The following is a 27,543-nucleotide window of genomic DNA, read 5'->3' on the forward strand; positions in this document are numbered from 1 at the left end:
GTAATGAGAAATAAAGTTAACCTGATTATTTGCTTAAGATTTCAAAATACTTATAAGAACAAAGCCATGATGACTGCACAGTACATTGTCAGCATGATTACATATCACAGTAAAATCTGAACTTAATTATGGTGTTTAGTTACTTTAAAGATTTTCTCGCATCTACAACCAAGGCATTTTGTTATTATGCAGTATCATAGCAGAAGATATTAAATTGAATTTTAAATAGTACATGCCTTGTGTAATTCCTTGTTATCTAAATAGTAGTGTAAGTATTACAATAAAGAAATGAATGCTACTACCCATTATGTGTATATAAGCACTACAAAATTCTATAGAATTTTCGTTATTTTCCTGTTAATTACTTAATGTCACTAGAAACACAAGCTTCTCTTCTGGGGTAGTCTGAAGATACTACTGGTTCAGTAATGTATTCACAGTCAAACGTCATACACATAGGCAGTGAGAAACTCAAACCTAGGCCTAGTCATACACATAGGCAGTGAGAAACTCAAACCTAGGCCTAGTCATACACATAGGCAGTGAGAAACTCAAACCTAGGCCTAGTCATACACGTAGGCAGTGAGAAACTCAAACCTAGGCCTAGTCATACACATAGACAGTGAGAAACTCAAACCTAGGCCTAGAGACTGAAGCTCATTGCTCTGCTTCTTTGCCAGTCCTCTTTTTGCTAACCTTTTTTTTTTTTTCATTCCTTAGATGCTGCAATCTTTTGATCATCAGGCCCTCCAGACCAATCAGCCCATTATTTTTTTCATTACCAGAACAAATTTTGACTGGTAGTGGTCATAATTCAGACAGTCATTATAGTTATTTGTTTTGGGGTTTTTTATCCTAGCTTTAGCTGCACACGTTAAGCAAGGTGTCAGTAAATGGAATACAATGGGTTGTGCATGGAAAATGTCCCTTAATTTCTGCAAGTGGCATACACTTTAAGCATCCTTACCCGTCCATCATGGTGATTTCACTGATAAACCCCAGATAAATCATATACCTAATGTACCCTGTTTGCATGGTGACAACAACTCCCAGGAACAGGTAGGATGGCAATGTTCCTTTAATGCTCCTTCTTCTCTGCCTGGCTCCTTCAGTGCCAAGGCCACTAATCAAATCATTGTTGCATGGTTAAAACCAGAGCTACATCCCTCTGTCACACAGCTGCTCTGCTTCTGTTATCTTGACATGAGAAGTAATGGGTTACATTTTTTTCCAAATTTCTATTCTGTCTAGATAATTGAAATCCCACTAGAAACAAAGTAAAACACCATTCACAATTTTATTTCATTTAAAATGGCTTCTATCTAATATCAGTACAAATAAAAAGGCCTGCACCATATCTAGATACTGTCATGTTAAATTCTTGTCTTCTGTATTACTCTGTCTCCTACTTATTTATGCTATATTTCTTTGCCAAACCCCTATTTTTTATTTAATTTATGACTCAAAGTATAGTGAGAATGAACTACTTCATGATATGGTACCACAACGTTATGTTAAATACTTTTCCTTCATCCTTTCTGGCATTTGATGTAAAATGTCCATAGAATACTGTTTACGTGCAAATGCATATATTTTTACTATGGGTTTTCTGCTATTTCTACATCGCACTTATGGTGAAAAGGCAAATGGTTTTCATTTTTAAACAGAGGGAAGGCTCTGATTTTATCAACACCAACATCTATCCTTCCACTGGGTACATGTAGTTTTCTATCATATGGTCAGCTTATGGCTCCCCATTTCACCTCTATGCATCCACATACTCATGTCCAAAGAGAATTCATGCAAATCTTACTCTAGACTTGTTATCTAGCTTAGCATAGTCTTTTTTCTTGTATCTGTGTCACAATTTTTTGCCAACTTGAAATGTGAGGGTAATGGATGAGTATAATATTAAAATGCACACCTTTCTTGAAATTTTATGTGGCAGTTTTGCAGCTATAATTAATTGACTATGAACTGCTAAACACGTTCATCTACTGATCCCGAGTTTAATTATTTCATTAGTTTAGTAGTTCTCTTTTGTGTGATTCTAACCAAGTAAATCACAGCAGGCAATATTCTTCTGCTCCCTTTTCAAAGAGATACTGACACCCAATGGACTTTGATAGTTAACAAATGTAGCATAATAATAGAACTATGAACTTGAGAAGTGGCATACTATGTCTGGTATACCATGACTAAGTTAAGGGAACTCAATCTGTGTAATGAGTGCCATTTGTATGTTACAATGATCTTAACTATTTCTGCATAATTGAAATTAATCTATAGAAGTAAGGCATTTTATTTCATTTGATAAAAGCTGCATGGCTCTTTTCTACATAACTGAATGTCTGCTGTGATATGAATCAAGGCAGAGGTTCTTTAATACAAGCATGTGAATTGTAAAGTGCACTGAATTTCTTTTACTTCTCTGTATTAGTTATATAAATCAGATTGAAGTATGCATATTTTCCATGATGCAGACCCTTAATGGAATCATGTTGCTACATTCTTTAAAAATTGAGTGTGGACAGAGAGACTTTCTTTTTCTTGTTTAAAATGTACTTTTAATTGGCCTTCTTCAGGAGAAAACAAAGTATTGCTTACTTTATATGTAGACATTAATTCTTACTTGGAGTATCATTCAGTTGTGAGATGCTGATGATCCAATAAAAAGGGAAAGATATATGTGTATTTTCTTCTGGCCTTTGTTTATATGCAGAAACACCCTTCACTACTACACACCTTATTTACATCACAATACAGCATGGTACATAATAGTTATGTGCTAAAGTATGCTATGTATACCTTAATACATAGTTTTCCCATGCTGAACTCTTCTCTGTTGCTATGCCTATGAAGTAGTTCATAAAAATGTTTCACTCATTAGGTATGGCAATGAGTAAAAAGATCACACAGAAATATCAATTGGTTAAAAAACACACAAGAAAAATCTAGCCAAGCCAGACTTTCTACTGTGTTGATACCTTAAAACTCTTGTATCAGAGGCAACATGGGATATATCCTAATTACTCTTCAAGGATATCAGGTGTTGCAACTAAATGGCAATTCTAAATATCCATGACTTTTCTTTTTAAGTCTATTTATGGACAATTTTAGGCCAGTAAAGACAAACCTCTCTAACTGTGAATATGAATGTTTCTGCTTTCTTATAACATTATCAGCACAACATATGAGGAACATTTGGCTAACATTTGGAAACACAGGGTTGTCATACCCAGCTGATATCCATAATTATTAGGGTGTCTACAACATATCCCACCTAACAAACTAAAACAATAAGTAAAAAGGTCACACAGAAAAAACAATTGGTTAAAAAACACAAAAAGAAAAATCTAGCCAAGCTAGGCTTTCCACTGTGTTGATACTTTAAACCTCTTGCATCAGAGGCAACATGGGATATATGCAAATTAACCTTAAAGAATATCAGGTGTTGCAGCTAAATGGCAGTTCTGAATGTCCATGACTTTTTCTTTTAAAAGGTGTGAAGGCTGCTCATTAGGTATGATGGCAAAGGTATTTTCATTACTATATTATGATATTGATCGGGATTGGTTTCTATTTGAGTTCAGATAGGCTGGGCAGGGAATATTTGGTTGTAGTAATAGGTTTATCTGTACCACACAGGATTCCATATAGATGTCGTATATATATATATATATATATATATATATATATATATATATATATAGATTCACTTTAAAATTTTGAAATACTAAAATACAAAATTTTAGCATCTCAAGACTATAAAGCCGAAAGGCCAAAAAAATTGAGACCCCACAACAGCGAAATTCAAAATTGCGATCATTCACATACACACAGCACCACACAAACAAGCACACATACACTTACCAAGCGACACTATAACAAACATAACAACACACACAAACACAACATAACAAACAAACACACCTACTCTAACTACAAGCAGGGAGGCAAGCCCCCTGCACCCCCTGTGTGGGAGGCTGCTCCCCCCACACCCACGCTACTTATATATACTAACCCCAAGGTCGCACTAAACACACAAACACATGAAACTCACCACTACACAGACTCACACACACTAAAATCCCTACCCAATACCCTTACAAGAACGCCACTTAGCTGAAGCCCCAGCTAAATCCACAAACCACACTGCACATCACGAACATGACAACAAAAAGGCAGATTCGACATTTCTGAATTCAATATTGTGCAGTTTCGAGTAACTGCACTTTTGACTTCATAGTCTAGAAATACTAAAATTCAATATTTTAGTATTTCGAGATTATAAAGTGAAACGATATATATATATATATATATATATATATATATATATATATATATATATATATACCTATCTATTTATAAATATATATATATATATATATATATATATATATATATATATATGTATGTATATATATATCATGCTGGCATGCTCCTTTGTTCTATATTTTGAGCAATATATCAGGGCAAAAGGATCACTTCTTTCACAACTATGACATCTACTGGGTTGGTTGTAGTCCCATTAGTTACTCTAATGTGACTAGCACACACATAGATGCTGTTAGTTTTGTGAATCATGTGCAACCTTTTGAGGTTGTTGATTTGTAGATGTGAAGTATTGTGTGACCAGAGTACAATATACATATATATATATATATATATATATATATATATATATATATATATATATATAAAATGGAGCAAAACCAACACAAGGTCTTGTTCTGATTCTTTATGCATTTCAGAGTACTTTGGTATGTTGTTCTGTTGCATATTATGGAATAAATGCCAATTATGTTATTTTTTGTTGTTTTTTGTGTTTTTTTTTACAGTTTCACTGTGATCATTGCCCTTTTGTATTCAGCTTTCACTGTTACTATGAAAGCCTTTGTCTTTAATTATTATATCTTTTTTATTGCTACTGTTTTTTACATTTTAACTTTTTTTGTACTCAGCGCTTAGATTACAAGCACCTTAACAAACATGAAGACAAAGTTAACCTGTATTATAAAGCTGAAACATTTTTGTGACTGATTTTAGGAGTTAAGGAAATGCATGTTAACTTATTAACGATTATTGAAAACTTCTTGTTTTAAAGATGCATTTCATCTGAAATTATTGAATGTGGGAATTTTATTTTCACTGGCAAGCAGAAGGCTTCAAGATTTATGTTTTAATTTGAGAGGTACAGGAGTCCCATTCCTTTGAAATGAGGTCCAAGGACATGTCCCTCTCTCAGTATGACTGTGCTTTGCATTGAATTTCATTTTGCTGACACCATTTATCAGTTTTGTATGATCAATAGAGTGTGTGGTGGCAAATGCTTATTTGAAGAGAAGTCATATAGTAATTACTGAGGCTAGCACACCTGTCCTTGTACATTTTATTTAATATATTTATACATAGTTGTCACTAATGGGCACAAAAAAGGTTTTACATGAAGATAAAATTTTCTGTTTGACTCAAGAATGCCTGAATTAGACTTTATAATGCTGTTGTTAATCATTCACCTTTTCTGTTCTTTGCAGATTTCTTATTTTTGAAAGAAGAGGACACACACAAAAGAACATTTACTGTTTTCAGCACACTCGACTTCAGGGCTGACCGCAGAGACGATGGTGTAGTTATAAGTTGCAGAATTGACCATGAATCTCTCAGTTCCATTCCTCAGATAGCAAAACAGCAACTTATTGTTCACTGTAAGTAAATCATATCATATGAGCATATTCTGCAAATATTAAATACAACATGAAGCACTATGAAAGCAAACATAGAATCATATCATGGTGTTCCTGTGCACAAATCAGAAAAAGTCAGTAGCAATATTACAAAGTAAACCTGCAGTCAGCAGATAAATTGATAAAATTTCTATGTGACACATAAAAATAAATGCTTTTTTAAATGTAACTACTTTGTATGTCTGCAAAATATTTTTTTAAGTGATGCAGCTTGATCTTCGATTAGTTATAATTATTTCAAGTGTTATTTACCCCTGGCAGATGTGTTAAGCACAGGCAGCAGTTTTTTTTCTCATTTAAAAGGAAAACAATTTACAGTAGTACATATCATTTTACTTAAATCTCTGGGTCTCAGATATATAGCACTGGAATTTTGCTTTTGAATGTTTTTGCAGTATTTTTTATCAAAGTTTTGGTGAATGAAATGTGTTGATTACTCTGCCTAAAGTCATGTCCTACTGCAATACATTTAAAAGCTATGCTGACCACATTGATGTAGAAGAAAAATAAGAAAATAAATTGTACTTTTAACTTATTTCTATAAATTTTAGTTGTCAAATTTTAATATGTGCTTAAAACAGTGAGCTTCATGCTATCGGCTGAAAAATAAGAAATAATAGTCCTTCATATGATGTTAGTTTTCAGAACTGAATTTCTAGAGTTACCCATTAACTTCCTTGACCAAGCAGATCAGGTAGTCAGAAATGTATTCTTTGTTTCACCATAAAGGCAAAAGATGGTAGTTACAATTCTGTTGTCAGAATTTCCAATAGTTGTGTTATATCATTTATTGTAATTGAAGCAAAAGTAATATTGAGCAACAGCATTGCTTACATAGATTGAAACATAGTATTCATTTATGAGGCAGCAGTTCAAGAGAGAGATGCAGTCAGGTGTTGTCTCACATGCAAGCTGCTGTGGGAACTCAATGTGCACTGATTTGCACATCACATCACTCTCCTTAAGCCTGAATGCAAGCATTAGAATAATAGTACAAGTTAGTAATATATGCAAAATAGACTGTACAATAGAATACAGATGTTAATAATTAACACAATTTATTTACAGTGCTGAAATAGCATATCTGCTATTATAAAATGATACATCATTGTCATACCTAGTTGGCTTTTTATAGGTTCATAGGTATGTACTATGCTAATGGCCCTGGAGCCTTTACAAGCCTAGCCCACAGGATTACCCTGTCATCGTGCCACCCAACCTTAGTTCCTAGTGCCTCTGTCGAGGAAAGCCACTGGAATGATCCTTGGGATGAATTTTCTATTTCCCATCCACTCATTAAGATTTCTCTTGAAGAGGGCCAGTGAGGTGCTCTGTTTGACATGTATGGGGAGTCTGTTCCATAGCAAGGGCAGTCTCTGGGTTATGAATCTGTCCCTCCAGCATGTTCATTTGATTGTGGTAATAAGGTTGAGGTCTCTGGAGCATGTGGTGCTGAGGGATTGGGATTTCTTTAGATGTAGCATTTCTAACAGAGCTTAGTCAGACATGGCTTTGTAAGTCAAGCAGAGATCGCCTCTAAGTAGGCTATATGAGACAGAGAATAGTTGGAGTTTTTTTAGTCTGTCCATATAGGACAAGTGTTTAAGGCCTAGGATCCTCTTTGTGAGGTACTTTTGCAGCCTGTCGAGTTGTTGCAGGTGTCTAATGAGGTAAATGCCAAATGGGGCATTGTACTTGATGATTGGCCTAATGAGGGAAGAGTAGAGGGAGACAATGACCTCTTTCTTCCTGGATGCAAAACCCTTAGTAATGAGATGTGCCACATACAAGGACTTTCTGACCACAGTGGCAAAGTGGTGGTCAAAAGAGAGGTTCCTGGAAACCTGTGTTCCCAGATCTCTTATAATGCCTTCTGTGTTCAGTGGACTACCTTCAATGTGGTAATTCAAGGGAACCGGGTTTTTCCCAAAGGGGATGAAGACACATTTTTTGGCATTGGCCATTGTTTTGACACCAGTTGTTGATCTCATTGAGGCCTTTCTGTAGGATGTCAACATCACTTGGGGAGTTAATAATATGATTATTATACAATGCCTCCTCTAAAACGTGCACGCTGATTGGCCAGCCCAACCAGCGTGCCCGTTGTAAATCCCTCAATATACTAACGGAAAAAGGTCCGGTCGCCCGGACTTTTTCCGTTAGTATAAAACACTGTCTTGCTATGTTAAAAGAGTTTAACATAGCGACACAGGTTTAAAAAAAGCAACGCAAATCTCCGTTGCTTTTTAAAGCTGTCTCGCTATGTTAAACTCCTTTAACATAGCGACACAATGTAAAGCAACGGAGATCTTGCGATCTCCGTTGCTTTAACCTGTCTCGCTATGTTAAATGGGTTTAACATAGCGAGACAGCTTTAAAATAAGCAACGGAGATCTCCGTTGCTTATTTTAAAGCTGTCTCGCTATGTTTAACCCATTTAACATTGCGAGAGTAAAAGCAACGGAGATCTTGCGTTCTCCGTTGCTTTTGCCCACAACTCTGATGTACTGCGTAGGCATGCGCAGTACATCAGAACTGCCACGGAACACCAGACAGCTGCGGAAGGGCAGCAAAGAGGCATTATACAATGCCATTATTTAAGAAAAGTAATTATTTCTTTTCTTAAATAATATCATTGTATAATAGCAATAACCCACTTCTGGGTGTGGGTAATGCTGGATTTACCCACGGTTGTCTTTGTTTGGTCCCTCGGGCTTCACCCTCGGGACCAAACCACGCCAACCATGGGTAAATCCAGCATTACCCACACCCAGGTGTGGGTTATTGCTATAATCAACCACAGTTGGACAAATTAGATTCTTTATAAAATAAAATAGTAGTCTCTGTTGTTTTGGCAGACATGCTGTTTGTCTGCTCATCACTGCAACAATTCCTAAGAATGGGACTTTTCACTATTACATCAACATGAGTATTGCCTTTGTGTGTTATAGTGTTTTGGCTGGATTTTAGAACAGACTGGTTAGGCAAATTCCATGTCAGTACTGACTCAGCACTTTCTCTGGCAACTCTGTCTTTTCATTGATTTATCTCAATTGGTAGACAAACATTTTTTGTACTTTCTAGTCATTCAGAAAGATTACACTACGTGTACATGTAGCCTACTCTTTGTAGTAAACTTTATGAAGCCTTTCAATATTCAAAGCTGCAAGAATATCAGAAGGAAAACTAAAATTAGGAAGACAAAGGTGTGAGTTAAGTCTGTTCATTCAGAATGGTGTACACTTAATGGTCACTTAGTGTAGATGTTATTGAGTACAAGGTTTTTTTTTAAACACACTAGATCTAATTTCAAAACTGGTGGACACTCTCTCTTTTAGCTAGTCCTAGCAAATAGCTCCCTGCTCCATCTGAAAAATAACCACCCACCTGCCTCGCATCCATGATCACAGTCCAATCACTTTTGAAAATTCATAGCCTACAATCATCTCCTTATCTCTTTACACCCAAAATCCAAAACCATCAAACCAAAATCCAAAAAAACAGCTGGTCTGCATACCTAGCCAAACTATACTCCTACATTTTGCTATTTCCCTCACAAATCATGTATTGCATCTCAAAAAAAATTCCAGAATTGTTTAGCCTTTCTGAGAATTAAAAAAACGTATAAAGACTTAGATACAAAGCACTGAAGTGGGGCTCTCATCCAAAAAAAAAAAAAAAAAAACGAGACAACATAAATTCAGCCTTCTTAGATAATCGCAATATACTCCCTAATTAAACCAGAAAAAATACTGGTGTTCGGTTATTAAGAAATCAGGACATATTTTAGCTAATACCTATCCACTTAATGGGACCATTTCCAAAGCCGCTGGATCACTGTCTCAGCAAAGCATTCAACAAGATTTCTCATCACTGCACAGTTTCTCAAAACCTAGCTCCAGTTTATGTAATGCAGCCCCTTCTTTAGATCCACTAACCCTGCAGTATAACCTCATATGAATCAGGCACAAAAATATTGCTACCCAGTTTTATTCCATTCAATGACTCGTGGGAGTGAAGGCCAACATTCTTGGTTTGTTTCCCTCTGTCATAAGTACCGCAGCCATTTTCTCATGCACACATTTAACATTTGTCTAACCACCTGTATCATGCAATCCCAGAAGAAAACTACTGTTGTCAGGCCCATTCCAAAATCATCCAAACAGTCTTAGTCCAATGGTTTCTGTTCATTTTACCCACCCTTTGCAAAATATTTGAAAGGCAGATCTGCCTTCAGTTCACAGGGTACCTGCAAGCATAACAAATCCATCTCCTTTTATAACATGGATTCTGGTCTCATAGAAGTACTATGACTTCTCATTTAACATTTACAGATGATGAACGTATCGCCACAGGCACAGGTAAATTAACAACAGCTCTCTTTCTGTAGACCTAACCAAACCATTTCACATAGCAGACTACTTCTTACTAATAAACTCTCAACTTTCTAGAGGAATTAGCTGTACAACAATGAAATGTTTTGAATCATTCCTTTCCAGCATGCTATATAAAGTGCAATTTGAACTACCCGCCTCCCCTTTTACAATGTCTGCCATAAGAGTACCACAAGGCTCTGGTCACTCACTTGTACTTTTCTCACTATTTATCAGCAAATGCTCCACAGATTTTTTTGCATATATCAGATGACATGATCATTTGTAGAGCCAGACTTTCTTATTTACTGATCAAAATCACCTGAAAATAGACATATAAAGCTATCTGACTGACTTCTTATACACAGACTAATTCTAAACAAACTGAAACCCTATGCCATGCTCCATAGAACTCAAGAAATGTTCATACCTAGCAAACTGGCCATTATTTACTTCAGTCAGGAATCAATAGAAAAAGGTCAAATTATGAATACCTCAGTCTATGGCTAGACCTCAATATCAACCTACAAAAACATGTATAAAACCACTAATATCAAAGTGAAATCTGGTACAATAAAATATTTAATTTTCTTTCTCTTGGTAAAGGAAGAGCTGCTGTTAATAAATGGCCCTTCTCCACAGATGGAATACAGTGTACCCATCATGGCCGCTGCATCAAAGCAGAATCTTTAATATAGTGAAATCTGTCAGTTGCAACAAGAGCAGGATGGCACATACATGTACATAGTAGCTCTTTAAATCACAACTGTACATCCCAGGCAACTTGGCATTATTTTTCCAAGATCTGAGTGACACTGCCGAGGAAGGTGGTTCTTTGAGTGTTTTTCTACTACTGATGAAGCAGGCCAGTTTGGTTTACTACAGAACTAACAACTAGCATAGTTCCATGAATGTTTTTGTAAGAGTAGCAGAATGACCAGGACAAATGATCTCACCAAACATTATGACCATTGGTCAATTTGAGCATGTATAGAAGCCAGGATGTTGTCAGAACATGTTTTTTTCAATCATTCCTTTCACTGGAGATGCAGAGTAGGCAGCTGAGGTATGTTTAAAGCAGGGGACAGAACTTCATTGCATGCAGGCATTGAAAGGAAAAAGTGACAAAAATATTTTATCTATAGTTAAGCAACTGTCTTTTGAAATGAGACATGCATACCAAGATAGAAAAGCAGTCGGAAATAAGCACTTTAAGTGAACTGTTTTTTTCTTTTTCAAATTTTTTATGCTTAGAGTTTCTGAATCTGATTCAAAGTTAACAATATAAGCATTTTCACTATGGGGTATCTGGTCTGTTGCTTAGTAGAAATGCAAAGACTGTCAGCCTTTGCTGTTGTTATACATTTGTATAATAGACTGTAGTTAAAGATTACAATATTTAAATAATGCATTTTACATAAAACATAAGGTTGGTTGCAAATGGAGAGCATCAGAAGGACTATGTACAGTTTAGTTTGAAAGATCGTATTCATAGCTTGAAGTATCGTAGCCTTCACAAATATGATTTTCTCGCAAAATACTAGGCTACTGTTTCTGAAAATGTATCTGTGTTAGGTACTAACAACAATTCTCTATATGTAATGCAGAAATATGCAGACTCACTGTCATTCAAACAAGACTTAGTATTTATAGCACTACCTTGTGATTTACCTGAGTAAAACTGATGTAGCTCATGCAAACAACAGACAGTAACAAAAGTAGTACTGATACCCACTTTTATACTGAGATTATTGTCACATAGCTTAAACTTTGCTTTTTCTTGTATTTGTTTCTCATTTAATATGCTGATAGCCTGCATGTTTGCTTGAGAGGCCTTGTCAGTTAAGCTGTTGAAAGTTGGCCAGAGTATCTTATGTCATCTCACAGTCAGAAGAATGGGTGTGGCATTTGTTATAAATGATGGTGTAAAATTCAGTATTGTGATATTCAGCTTGACATGGACATAAGCGTTGCTGAAAATGTTACAGTCTGTAACCCCCCAAAAACTATGCAGGCTTAAAATCATTGAGAAATGTTGACATGGTATTGTGTCGTCTGGAAAAACACGATAAACCCAAAGCTGATACTATTACAGGACTTTAGTATACTAGGTTTGAAACTACCCATTAAGCAGAGTATTAATGTTATACCAATGATCCACTGACAACTAGCTAATAGAGCTGCAAGACTGGATGGACATTTTCTGGTATGCTGAAGTTACAAAGGATCTAAGTCACTTCATACATGCTGGCACACAAGGGATCTAAGTCATTTCATACACGCTGGTACACTGAAGTCACAACAAAGCTAAGTCACTTTGTACATGCTGGCAGTCTGAAGTCACAAAGGATCAAACTCAATTTGTATATTCTGGTACACTGAAGTCACAAGGGATCTAATTCACTTGATATGAGTACATGCTGGTACTCTGAAGTCATAATGGATCTAAGTCATTTCATTCATGATGATACACCAAAGTATGTAAGTTAATCTGTACATACTAGTACACTGAAGCCACAATGGATCAAAGTCACTTCGTACATGCTGGTACTGAAGTCACAAATGATCTAAGTTACTTCATACGTTTGTGTAGTGAAGTCGCAAAGGATCTAAGTCACTTCATACATGCTGGTGCACTTAAGTCACAAAGGATCTAAGTTACTTTGTACATGTCAGTACTCTGCCAAATCATCTCTGTGATCACATGCCTTAAAGGATTTCTACCTGCTTGTACAGAGTAGTGGGATAATGTAATTACAGACTCTGTAATAGAACCTGATATGTTTGAAAAAGTAAGGCTTATGTTTTTATCTCTCATAGCCACAGCACTCTGATGACTATTAGGTTGAACAACATAGGGCTGCAGTCGCTGACAACCCACCCTTGCCTTTGTAAGACAAGATGCACAATCTTTGCTCTACTGCTGATTATATTAATAAAAATAAACTTGGAGAATGGGTATGATGTTTGAATTACAGAAGGGTAGAATCACTCCATTGTGAAAAGGAGGGTATGAAGTTCTCAGTAAAGATTGTTAAAAACGATAGCAAAGGAAAACAGCAAATAACTGATCAAATAGAAGAGCAGCATATTTTGTAAATAAATAAAGAGATAAATAAAGCATAGACTTAGAAGAGGATGTGGAAATGACATGGCTGTTGTCAACATGACTAACTGTATATCTTCCTCGGATAAGTGCTGTTATGCGTCTACCCTTTATATGAACTTGTAAAAGGCTTTCAGCACTTTGAGTCACAGACCACTAGCTAATCATCTCAGTGAGCCTGGTTTCATTACCAGGGTCGAACCTGCATTAGAATCTATTTGGTTTGCTATAAAAAAGTAATAGTTTGCCAAGATACTTGCTCTTTACCTTATCTCTTAAGAGCTTGTGTGCCTCAAGAGTACATTTTAGTACGACTGTTATTCACTCTCATCACATACAGACAGCAAAATACACAAGAGAATGTTATTATTACTATTGTATGCAGATATTTCACCCTGCTGTTTAGCTAAGATAATATGCATACATTTTCAAAAGCCTTGCAGCCTGCTGTTATCTTGGTAACCAGCTGGCACAACAGTAGAAGACTGCTGCTAAAATGGAAAAATAAAGAAATAAAAGCAATGCACTGTTGGCAAACAGAATAAAAATAATAGTAATCTACCTAAACAATATTCCATCTTTGGCTGCTTAGGGCATATCAAATCGTTAGCCAGTTGAAAACAAATCAGTGTAGCTGTATGTAATAAACCATCATTTAATATCAAAATTACAAAAACATCACACAATGGAAGAAAAAAAAATCCAAGCAAAATATAATCCTCAGTTTAACACTTCTGTCCTTACAAATGTATAATTTTGATATCACTTTCAAATAATGCATCACAAATGGATGTAATACACTAATTAGGGATAACAAAATAAATGTTTCCCTGGATTTACTCTTGCATAATTTAGTGCACAGATCTCATATAATGAGCATTCATTCTGCACACATCCACTACCGACTGGAAGTGCTCTACAAAAGAATTGCTAAACATGTATTAGAAATGTCCTCAGGGATGCATCATTGTAAACCTCTCAATAGATTAGTCTGGATAAAACATACAACTGATATACTCTCAAGAAACATTTCCATAAAGGATGGTGTATAAACAGCTATGTCTTAAATAATAACTTGGTACCATCCTAATTAATCCTTAAACTGGACTTTGTTTATTAATAAATGGTATCAACAAAAAGGAAGTCTAGAGCCCTGGATAAGGCAGATGTTACTGACATTAAATCTCTTGCTGGTGCCATGTTTCAAAGGTGTGTGTCTACAGGATAATGTACAAATAATGCAGGCTGCTATGGTACATTGCACACAGTGGCTGACACCAAGTATAGAATAGAAAAGGTCATAGTCCATCATTTTCCTCAGAACACAAATGGATTCTTTCATTTTACTGTAGCTACATCAGACATGTCTTATCTTTACATAATAAGCTACTGAATAGGAACTGTGGAGAACTGAAGTCCAAAACAGCATGTCTTACGTCATTGATGGCTGACTATTGATTGACAGTTTAGCTGAATTCAGCAGATAAATTACTGATTTTCATTATGAGAGTGAGACTTTAGTAACACATTCTCACAAATCAGGAGACCCTCTCCATCCATTGCCTTGGAATCATTTATGAGGGTGCTAAACTTCGAAGTGTATTGCATTTTGCTTTGACATGTTATGTGTTAGGTAAGATGATCTCAGTAGAATGGGTTTTGATGAGTTAATACTAAAACAATGTGTGGCACTGACAAAATAGGCAGGATGACTAGGTTTATAATGAACCAGAGTCTTGGCTGAAAAAAAAAATAACATTACTAATATTTAAAAGATCGAAATACAGACAGATAGAAGGACAGGGCATTCAAATGGAAAACTAATTGTGCTAATTATACGTGAAGAATTACCCTTGATATCAGCACACACATTATTAATATAGAACATTGTCAAAGTTGTCTAGTTTTAAGTTAAAAAAAAAGAAAAGTGTGCTTTTGCTCTTGTCAAGCCTTTTTTAACTTAAGAAATAGGGGTTTGGACAAGCAATGCAATATTGAATCCTGTTTTCTTATTTTTAGTAAGAATGCAAAGTTACCTATTACACAGCTCTTGTATAAGAGGTCTGGCCAAAGGTCTGCTTTAATAATACATATGCTGATATCAGGAGGAATTTCTCCTCTACAATGAGGTTTCCCTTATTGTGTTTTTCTTTTCCTTAAGGAAAAGTATTCACTGATATTAAGGCTAGAAGATTACATTTCCTTCAATAAGAAGTAGATGAATAACCTGCATCAGCAAGGCGACCACTACATTCTCCCTAATGTAAGTGTTTGTTCCTATCCAATTATGATGAAAAGTGTCACAAAAGTAACTCACTGTCTGAATGCAAAACACTGGGCCTTCTATTACCATTGTCTCCCCTCCTCCAAGGGTCTGTAGCATTGAGCAGGCCCATTTAGGATTTGACACATTCACAAGATGTTTAGGCACAGCCTTGCTACCCCAGCACCAGCAGATGAAGGGGCCACTAATTACTTGGGTCATAGTTAGGACTGTCTCTCCCTCTCTCTCTCTCTCTCTCTTTCTCTCTCTCTCTCTTGCTCCCTTTCTATTTTAATTTAGCAGACATCCCTTCAAGAGTTTATGATTTTATTTAGATCTGGTAACACATAAGTTCATAAGCCATTGCATAATAACAGTGCCATACTCCATAGCCTAATACCATTTCTTTATGTCTTTATAGGGTTTTTATCACCATTTTGTACATACATAGCTCATCCAATTGAGGCAGGTGCTAGTTCTTAAAAGTTAACATATGTGCATAAAATTTCAGCTACACACACAGCTTCAGTACTGTATCAGTGTAAGATGCAAATCCAGTAGTTTATATCTCATCCAACAAGTGGTGCCAACTTCCACTCATTGTCAGTTACTTCGCCTAAATTTAGAACCAAGAAAGAGTGTATGTATCCTGCTGCATATATACTCACATGTTTGACTTTATGTGTGACAATAATATGACAGCCATTGGTTCATTTTGAGTGAGGCCACCTACATCCTCAGGAGGAGGCAACATCTTCAAAGTAAGACTTGTGAAATATTTGGATAACTAGCATCTCCATATTGAAAGACTGGGTATAGGAATCTGTAATAAGAGAAGAAAAAAAAAACAAGTGGAGTGCATAGCATGTTAAAATAAACCTAGTCTGTATCCACATGGGCTTGTATCAGGTACTCTGATTTCCTCTCACATTCTAAATACATTCTATAGGTGAGCTGATGTTTCTTGAAATTGTCAGTAAATACGTGTGGTTTGTGCAAATGAGTGACTCTAACATTGTTTGTGTGTGTGTGTGTGTGTGTGTGTGTGTGTGTGTGTGTGTGTGTTTTCTCTTTCATGTACTCTTTGATGTTTAAATAGGTTCCATTGTGCCAAAACCTGAATTACATAGAAGAGGTACTGGAAAATGAATGAATCATTTTTTAAATAATTTAATTATTGGATGAGGAGACATCATATCAGAGGCAAAATCCTGTAAATAGAGTACCTAAGGCATTGCAGAATCAAAGTCATTGGGACAGGAGTGAGATTAAAATGAACTACTATCAATGCAAGTTGCTGCTTCCAACCTCCCATTACCACAAGTCATTGCTGGATGCTCACTTATAGGTTCATAGGTTCATAAGTAGGTACTAGGCTATCGGCCCAAGGGCCTATGTAAGCCTGTAGACACATGTAGACTGAAGATGTTATGCTACGGTATAAATGCCAGACTGTCTTGGGTCTAATTAGGTACTGGGTGAAGCAGACATAAATTTGCTCATAAATTCACGTGCTTATAGTTAAACCAGTGCATTCATCGTAATAAGGCTGTTTATTTTCCTTCCTGGGTCAAAGTTATGCTGTGTTTTACTGGTGTTGCAAAAGCACTGAAAACATATAAATGTGCTTGCTGTGCAGGCATCAATTGCTTGCATTATGAGATACTATGTCCCTGTGCAATTCTTCCTATTCAGAACTTATTCTGAGTTGTTCAGTATTTTTTATGTATTTTTATTCTGTTTTTCCTTGAGGCTATGAGACATTTACTGTATTAAAAACATGAGTAGGCTCCTTTGTTGCTTATGGATTTAGTAGACTAATGATCTAAATATATATGTTGACTTTTACAGCATTTGATGATTGTATTCTGAAAGCCTTTTTTTACTATGCAGTTGTGCTTAATTTTAAGCCAGCCTGTACTATTTTACATGAATGATTATGAACTGTTGAATTACAAATTTGATGTCAGTTAAATTAATCTATATTTGAGTTATGCCTTTGTTTCTGATAGCGACAGACAAGGATTGTGAGGATCAGATCCATGCATCCATCCATAACACCCTTTTTCCTATTTTTGCACATGAATTTGGAGTATCACATCATCAGTGACTGTCACCACCAAGTTCCTTCTTGCATGTGCAATATGGAACCTTTCTCTTACCCAGTTAACAAACAAGACATGTAATATACAAATAAATAAATCTGAACTTATTTCCTATGATGCCTTGACTTGTGAAATGGGTGGGGTTTTGCTGTTGTTTGAAACTTTACTCCATGGCTATTGCAATTTGTGCTATCTATTCTTAATGCAACTGGTTTGTCATATCTATGCTTTTACTTGTTAACTTGGAAAGTTACTACCACACGGAGACTGCAGATTTTTCAATACCCCTTCTTAATTTGTAATTTAAACACACTCTTAATTTTGGCTGTGATTTAATATCACCAAACATGATGACTGAGGCCACATTTATTGAACTCACTAATGCAGTTACACTGTTTACCATGCCATTAATTCTCGATCACCTCCTACTGGATTTAGGAATGTTTACGGAATATATGTGAGGAAATACATAGAAAGTACTATTTTTAAGTGGCTGTGAGTGGTTATGATTTTGCTAACGTTTATGGAACTACTTGTAAGACTTGTCTCACTTGACAACTTTCTAATGGTACACATAGTATCAGTAGGGCATGATGTTGATGGGAGTAAAAGGCATTCTACAGGTTTATATGCAGTAATACATGTACATATTATGGGATGAATAATAGCTTCCTATGAAAAGTCATGGTCTGTATCATCAACTTGTATCTCCCCAGTCCTGTTTCACAGATGCAACATTTCTCTCACTGTAATAATGTGGGAGGCAAGGCAGTGAGTACCTTCAACACAGTAAAGTCTACACCCCCATACCCCTGTATTAACTTAAGCAAATAATTACTAACGCACTGTATTTTGAAGAAACAATATTTTGCAGGTTTTAGCTGTCCTAGTTTTGGAGGTATTTTTTTATTTTCTTTTTCTCCATTGTTTTTAACAAAACAGCTGTCTCTGCTGGTTTCAGGCAAATGTGACCAATGAATTCTGAATTCTTTGAATTTTTATTTATTTATTTTATTTATTTATTTTTTTTTATGATGGCTGCTCTACTGTTTTCTATAGTCCTAGTAAATACTTACTCAGGAAGATACTTGGGACATGTTTTAAATTAATCGGTATTCAGGCAACTTATGATAGAAGAAACTGTGAATCCAAAAATATCTGTCTCATTGATATGGGATACATTTATTTATGTTTATTATTATTATTTATTTATTATTATTTAATAAATGTAACCCAGGGGATCCCACTATTATTTTATTTTATTTTACATTTGTTGACTGGGATAGTCCGAATGGATACATGTCCATTTTCAGCGGAGGCCCGGGGAGAAAAGCTCCACAAATATAAACACGGAAAAGTGATATAGACAATACATAAGACACACTGTTTGTACAATCTTTACATCAAAAATGAGCACTATAAAAGCATGTAACAATAAGGTAGAAGCTTGAATTATGACATTCTAAATTAGGAAAATTAGAATGCAAAATACAATTGTGATAATGCTCTTCAGTCATAGAGATGATGCTAGTCAGGATTAGAGCAAGGACATAGGCAGTGCAATTTAAAATATTTTTTGAGACTTTTTTGAATAGTGTAAGTGAGGATTCTAGAGTAAGGTCAGCAGGGAGTTGGCAAGCAAGGTGTCCCCTACCGAGTTGTTGGATTTGAATGTTTGGACCATATGTCTATTGGATGAGCAAAGTGGTTTGAGGTTACAATATGGGCTAACAATATTTTTGAGTGCTGGTGTATTATCAGGGTGTTGGAGTGTTTATGTGGTACTATGAGCTGGTTAATCTGTAGTAGGGAAGGTAGTTCAAGCCACTCTAGAAGATTTAGGTTGCAACAGTGGTGTGTCCTATATGCAGAACCAGTGGCAAATCTAGCAATGTGGTTGTAACAGTAGGATAGTTTGTTAAGTTCTGATTTATGCAAGTGTGTGAGTAGTGGGGACGCATAGAGAATGGTGGAAAGGAGATGAGGATGGTCAATAGCAGTTCTTGTAAGAGGCATGAGGAAAGGTTTGAGCCTATAAAGGGACCCAAGTTTTTTGTTTATGGTTTTGATGGTTTGATTGACGCACATCGAATGTAAGGTTATTGTCTACTATAACTGCCAGGAGTTTTGTTTGGGCTTCAGGGGAGATAGTAGTCCCATTATTAGATATTATGGTAATCGTTGGAGGGTTGAACCTATGGGTGGGGGAGAAAAGAAGCAGCTTATTTTTTTAGGGTTTAAGATCAGATGGCGATTGGTGAGCCAATTTTCAATAGTGCTGAAAGTATTCTGGGTTAGAGTCAGTAGATTAGTCAGAGAGGTGGCTAAGCAGATCATTGTGGAGTCATCTTCATATTGAATGCATGATGCTTTAGGGATAACTGTGTGGAGGTTGTTAATAAAGATGGAAAACAGAAATGGTCCCAGTATAGAACCCTGTGGGACTCCTAAGGTGATAGGTAGACAGGGTGATAGCTTATCCTGCCATATGACTGTCTGTTGTCATCCAGAGAGGTAGGATTGAAACCATTGAAAAGAATGGTAGTCTAAGGAGATGGCTTTCAAGGTATGGATAAGTAGCTGGTGGTTAACTATATCAAAAGCCTTGGAGAGAGGAAGATAGAGTGCAGAGGAAAGAAGGTTGTTATTACGGTTGTGGTTAATGACGTCAGAGAAAGAGAGAAGAGCCGAGGTGGTACTGTGGTTTGGCCTAAAGCCATACTGAGAGTCAGCCAACAGCTTATTCTGAATGAGGTGGTGCATAAGTTGTTTATGGAGACAGTTTTCCATAATTTTAGCTAGAGGTGATAGAATGGCTATGGGTCTGAAATTTGACAGTTCTAAGGAGCTGCCCCCTTTATGTAGTATAACATGGGATATTTTCCAGATTGAGGGGCTGGAAACTTCATAAAGGGATCTGTTGATCAGGAATGCGATAGGGTAGGCTATGATGTCAGCGGCTTTTTTGCAAATACTCTGCACTACATTCATTATTAGAGGAAACATAAAATAAGACCAGTATTTTGATAACAAAACATGAAAATCTTTATAGTAAGGACACAGTGGTAATAAAACAATAAGAAAATGCATAATACTTTGGATAGCTTTAGATATATTCTCTCTTCTTTTGTCATGGGATCCTGTAGACATGTCGTGAGTAAGACTGGGGGTGGGGTGGGGGGGTTACGAAATGGATTTGTTTAATCACAGGACCATGAAGAGGAACCATATTTATGCTGAACTTTTGCAATTGTAATTGGAGTGTGAGTGAGCCCAGGGCTTTTAATTTACTTGCATAGAGAACAAAATCTTCAGTCATGTTATACTATTATAAACAGTTGCAAACCTGCAGTAAAATCTTGCTTTATAAGGCTAGCAGAATTTTAAGGGTTTTTAATTATATTACATAAATTGTATGCCACATAAATATGGCTAATGCATTAATCAGATCCGCCATCCAAAACTGATAAAACAAAGCCACAAGCTATTCAGCATAGTAAAAGAGAAATAATTAGCTCACTGTGTCAAAGTAACAAAAATGAATGTGTGTTCAGGCTGTGACTACTACAGTAAATCATTTTAACATTCTTAGTAAAAAAAAAGCATTGTCTTTAAGAGTGCTGATTTCTTAAGTTTGTTATGAAGGCCTTTGACTTTTTATGATACATAGATTTAGCAGTACTGAGCTTTAAAGTCACATGCTTGGTAATCTCAGCTTCCAAGTAAATTACAAACTGTACATATTTGTCATAGTGAAGGGATGCAAGGGAACACTATTGCAAGTTACAGACCAGAGATTTGAAAATACATTTAATGATCTGACAAAAGCAAACACATTTAGAAAACATTTGACTTTTTGAACCATCTGTATAGTCCACAGTCCAAATATGCTTAAATATATTTTGGACTGTCAATGTAGAATGCATCATGTATATTTTTGCTTGTTTCTTCCTCTCCTTTTTGTCTTTTTAAGCTGCAAATGCATGTTTGCTGCAAGTTTAAACATATCAAATAAATTAGAATTTATGCATATATGTTTTTACCATACTGTTGATAAGCTAATGTGTGTGTGTGTGTGTGTGTGTGTGTGTGTGTGTGTGTGTGTGTGTGTGTGTGTGTGTGTGTGTGTGTGTTCTTCATTTTCAACTTAGCTAAACCAGTTATTAAATACAGCTCTGAAAGCTAAAGTGTGTCATTTGCAAAGATAATTCTTAGCATGGTAGAATGATCCTGCTCAACTTTGGGATAATGGCCTACATATTCTGGATAGGAGAAGAAAGCCTTTATGACAATTAATCCCCAATCTACTTTGATTGAAATACTAAGCAGTAAAAGAAACCAAAGTAAATTACAGAGCTCAGCAATTAAAAAAATTATATAAACATAATATTACAACTATTTGAAATTCACACTCAGATTTCTGATCCAAAGACATTAACTTCACCTCACTGCCTTACTATTTTAGACAAAATGACAAAACTGGACTTTCTCTAGACTGTACATTCTCAGGGATACTATAGCATACTAAGCAAAAAGTGTAACAGAGCCGCATTTGACAAAAATACTGCTCTTACGTCACATGTAATCATTGGTAACTTAAAGGTAAGTACTATACTAGCTGCCCTTAAACGCCTAGCCACTTTTCCTTTAAAGGTGAGACTCAAACTCTGTACCACAGGTTTGTGAGGTAAACAACTTAACCATTATGTCAACCCCTAACTTCTTGTCAAATATAGTGATAAGAGACATGGATACTTATTTGCACAACTTTGGCTCATTTGATCCCATAGTTAAGAAACCTTTCTATCTAGCACTGTTAATTTCCAAGACAGTAACTTTAAGATACAAAAAGTCATCATACCACTGATTTCTTATTTTATCAGATCCATCAATGGAACAATCTCCCTTTAGTATGTACAAATCCCAGCATTTTGCTTATCTGGGAAGGACCCAAAGGTTTTTAACCAAGGAAATTAAAATCCTTGAAGCCTTCATGTACACATATAGATTAGGATGACTCTCTTTATACTCAGTAAGCTACTGGCTGCTCTGAGGTGACCTGTGTCTTCTTTTGATTAGCCATGAGTGACCCAGTAACATTGACTCATACAGATAGGTATCTTGTCGTTCCTGTGACAGCTTCCTAGTATTGTTATTATATGTCTGTGCTTCTATGCTTTCACAACAAACCAACACAGGGGTCCAGGGAAGTAAATAGTGTGGGAAGAAATAGCCAGGGAATTGTTATGGATGGGGGTCTATAGGCCCTAGGGCTGACAGCCTAGTACCAACCTATGAACACTGTGACTTCTGGGAGATTGCCCTCTTACCTACAGTACTGCATGCTATAGATTGCACATATAACTCAATAAAGACCAACCTTGTGCTATGTCATTTAGGAAGTTCTACCATTCTTGCAAATGCCAGATAGTGTTTAATGCCTAGGAGTCAATAACTAGTGTGTCTGCAATGCAAGCTCGCAATGACCATGTTTTGCACATCTGGCAAACAAGCCATGTATATTATCTGTCTTGTGTAGTAAACTTCCTTATGTGCTTAGTGCTGTCATGTTGTGTATTTGTCCAGAATTCCACATGCAATGATAATAATAGGCCATGCTGGGCAGTGTATGGTTGAGTGGTATTTTGCATAAGACGTTTTGATATATAAACCCCACTACAGGAAGGATGTAGTAGGTCACAGCTCTTATTAATAGCACAAGTGCCAGGGGACAATGTTACATATGACTGTTATAACAACCTAGTTGGGTAGCCATATTACTAGAGCTATGGGGTGGGGGGTTGTGACAATTGGTATTCTGTGTCATATACATTATCCTCTTTTGACATGGGGGTGCAGTACAGGGCCATGACTATGAGAAGGTGTTAATATGTGAACATGATCTTTGGCCACTGACCTTGCTTGACGTAGTAGAAAAACAGAGTCTCTCCATAACTGGGATAGTGCACTACATTGGGAATGGGACCTGCAAACAGTCCCCTGGTAAATTTATCCTCCCCATGGAGACGGACATTCATCTTTTTCCATGTAATGGGATCATGGTGCATGATACACTTAAATGTGCATGACATGCAGAAGCAGATTTAGTTTCCTAAAATATCTTCTCAAGAAGCCCACCTTGTGTGGGTACCCTCTCTTTCAGTCATAGACAACAGTGCTGAATGGGACACTTTTGGTGAGAGTTGCTGTAGTCAGCAAAATAGTTTCATATGGCAGTGATATGTACCACCATAACCCTCATGCATCTCTGGACTTAATGGTCTTATCAAGGCTTTGCCATTGCAAGGTAACATCCTCACTGAAGACATGCATCACATCAATCATCTCAAAGTCAGCAAACTGAAATGCCTGTCTGTCTTCAACATACTTTGGTGAGCAGTAAAGATGGTTGACAGTTGTGCAATAATGGAAATCTCCAGTGTTGGGGAATATGCTCTTTCCCAGGGGACTGTGCAATCCATAGTCAGTATATATAAACAGCAGAAAGTATAGGAGTACAGAGATGCTCCCCTTGTAAAAAGTACTGTCGTTTAATTCTGCATGTTCTGAGGAGTAACCTTAGTGCATGCACAGAAGCATGTCAGCCTGTGCTTTTTGACATCAGTGTATCAACGTTAGCTACATTCACATAATACTGATTTGAAGAATGCTACTAGATTCATACACATATGTGTGTGTGTTTGTGTGTGTGTGTGTGTGTGTGTGTGTGTGTGTGTGTGTGTGTGTGTGTGTGTGTGTGTGTGTGTGTGTGTGTGTGTGTGTCAGTATGTATATGCATATATAAAGATATATATATATATATATATATATATATATATATATATATATATTATATATATTATATATATAAATATATATGTGTGTGTGTTCCCTACAGAAGACCAAATATCCAAATAATCAAACCTTACTTCATCAAGATGAAAACACCAAAACTTTTTTTTTTTGCCGAACAGCAAATTTGTCCAACAGTAAGTAAACATTTTGCCAACATGGTGAACTTTGACCTTTTCCGCACTATAGTGCGATCTCTGAGTTGGTATATTTAGTTAGGGGGGATGTAGGTGGTACAGCCCCCCACCCAGCTGGGTTTGACATACTGCAGTGTGTTTTTCTCTGTAATGTTGGGCAAGTCTTAGTTTATATATATAGATAAAGTTTTGCCAAGTGTAAGGACCGACTGATTGTTTTTGTCCACAAACAAAATTTAGAGGAAATGCATTTTTCAGTCTAGACAAAATACTAATTCAGCTTATGGCAATTGGAGACTTAGCACTTCACAGCCTCATTTATGTTTCTGTGGCTAGTATCATCACGCATTCTGGCTAAGTGGCAGTACTGTGACTTCAATAATGAGCTTGAGAGTGAGGTGAAGGAAAAAAATGTTAGGATTAAGTCAGCCATCTTATAAAAGTCTGTGCTATGCAAGGGGAAGCAGCCATCTTAGCACTGAAGGAACGTACGATTTGAAAATATTTTCAAAGAATGAAGCATACTTAGAGGACATCAGTATCTTCAGTGTTAACTGTGCTGTTCCCTGTGCTTAAGATTTGGGAAACTGAAAGGCTGTCCAGATTGTAGCACATCTGCTGTTAGGAAAATAGATTTGTGTCAATGCATGATACTGATGGTTCTGGACAAAATTCATAAATACTGGGCACACAGGACAGGAATACATTCAAAATGCATACCTGGACCCTGTGAAATTCACAAAAGAACCACTGTGCAGAGGTAAAAGATATACAATTATGCACCAGGAGGAGACCAGGTATGCATTTGGTTTACAAATGGGTTTCCACAGCATAGCTCACTATTCACAAAACTGTGATTAGTAGAATAAACTATTAAGTAACGGCAGGGTTTATAGACAACCAATAATGAATATTTATTTATACCATACCATAACATACCATAATAATGTAGAGTTCAGCGTAACAGAGCTGAAAAGGTGTATCACTATTACTTGTGCAAAAACAGTGTAAAGTGCTCTTACAGGAGATGCAGTGGCATCTCTAAGTGTACAGCAAAGTGCACAAAATCAAACTGTCCTGTCCAAAACTGGCTCTCCCAATAAACGGAGATGCAGTTGTGCCACTGTAAAAGGGAGTGGTCACTCAACCTGATCTACCTATTTGCATATATGCTAATGTGGTGTCTCTGTACTCATGGATAGTGAGTTTAAAATTTTCTTTGACTTTTTTTCTCTTTCTGTTCACTACAGAGAACTGTGCACAAAAGTGTTCTGCATTGAACTAGACCTGTCATTACACATAGATGCCTTCCACACCATCCCCCCTTCACCAGGATGCATACTGTGTTGTGTTTTATGTGCCTAGAGGGGTCCCTATTATGCAATCTCTGCAGGCAAATGATGAGTACCTTCCCTGCAACAGTTGCACATAGTATGCATAAGTCACTGTGCACACCATTGAGTTATTTGTGAATGCTTTGCAGCAGTACATCATCAGTGTGATCAAGGTCCATGATGAAGTTAATGACATAATGAGCTTAACTACTTTATGTAACATTAAATTACAATCATGTATCCAGTTGAAGTAGACTGGAGTAGTACAAAAATAATATATCTTTTAGCCAAAATTTACAAATAATGAATTCATATTTGAGGAATATGCCTGGGAAGCAAATCTGTCCAAAACGTGTTATATTATTGGTCACTAAGAACAGTAAAAAGAGAGAGAGAGAGAAAAAGATAGATATAGATAGATGTGTGTGTGTGTGTGTGTGTGTGTGTGTGTGTGTGTGTGTGTGTGTGTGTGTGTGTGTGTGTGTGTGTGTGTGTGTGTGTATCTACCTATATATCTGGGTCAGAGATTGCTCTATATGCAAGGCACATGTCACCTCTGAGCAGTCTGTGTGACACGGAGTAAAGTGACAATGATTTCAGTCTGTCCACATAAGACAGATCCTAAAGACCCTGATATTTATATAGACAGATCTATATCTGTGTGTGTGTGTGTGTGTGTGTGTGTGTGTGTGTGTGTGTGTGTGTGTGTGTGTGTGTGTGTATTGTATGTGTGTGTATGTGTAAAAGCAGTACTGCATTAAAAAACACATGCATTAAACAGATTTCTTGTAGGAAAATATGTCTGTATGTGTATCTATATCTATGTATCTATGTATCTGTCTGTCTGTCTGTCTATCTATCTATCTATCTATCTAGCTACTTGTCATACCTCTCAACCTATTAACTCAAAAATTATGGACAAAGCCTGAAGGAATGGTGGGCAAAGGCTCAAAAGTAGCAACAGATTTTAAATATTGCTCTTATAAACTTAGACAGTTGCTAGAATAATAGAATTTGTCTTCGAGGGAATTTTTCTGAAGGACATGAAGTCTGAAACACTAATATATATCATTATTTAGTAAAATAAGTCTTCATATGATTCCAGTGATTTGCCAGAAAATTACAAATTTTATGAGGAACAGATCAAAAGTATGAGGCAAGAATCTGGACATTCTACAAAAATCTGTACAGTTGAGAGGTATGCTATATATATATATATATGTATATGTGTGTGTCTATATATATGTGTGTGTGTGTGTGTGTGTGTGTGTGTGTGTGTGTGTGTGTGTATATATATATATATATATATATATATATATATATATATATATATCTCACAATTTTGGACAGTATTCAGTCAAACTGAGATAGTCAAAAGGCTAATTTTCAGTTCACAGAAGGCTGAAGGAAAAATGCTAATGTGCATTAGATGTTGTGAGGTCGACATTCTGCTCGGAGATTGTGGTACAGTGGGATCAGGAAATGTACCCATTTCCTCACTGTAGTGCAATCTCAGAGTTTGTATATATAATTAGCATGGGGTGTGGGGTGCAGGGGCTTACCCCCCTGCAAAACGTTACTTGAAACTGACTGGATGGGACGGAATGCTGGGCAATGTCGACTTTG

The 27,543-nt window shown here is 36.4% G+C and overlaps 1 protein-coding gene across 1 annotated transcript in view; it reads left to right on the forward strand.

The window, feature by feature from the left end:
* CADM2 (cell adhesion molecule 2) overlaps positions 1–27,543 on the forward strand; it is a gene marked incomplete at its 5' end in the record, with an annotated part of 1,428,667 nt that overhangs the window by 1,043,695 nt on the left and 357,429 nt on the right. Inside the window, one exon of the mRNA XM_044071843.1 lies at positions 5,538–5,708. Coding sequence (XP_043927778.1) covers positions 5,538–5,708 — 171 coding nt within the window. The remainder of the gene's footprint in view (positions 1–5,537; positions 5,709–27,543) is intronic.

Source organism: Protopterus annectens, chromosome 5.part0 (genome assembly GCF_019279795.1).
Source record: "Protopterus annectens isolate FY-2018-M chromosome 5.part0, PAN1.0, whole genome shotgun sequence".
NCBI classification, from domain to species: Eukaryota; Metazoa; Chordata; order Ceratodontiformes; family Protopteridae; genus Protopterus; species Protopterus annectens.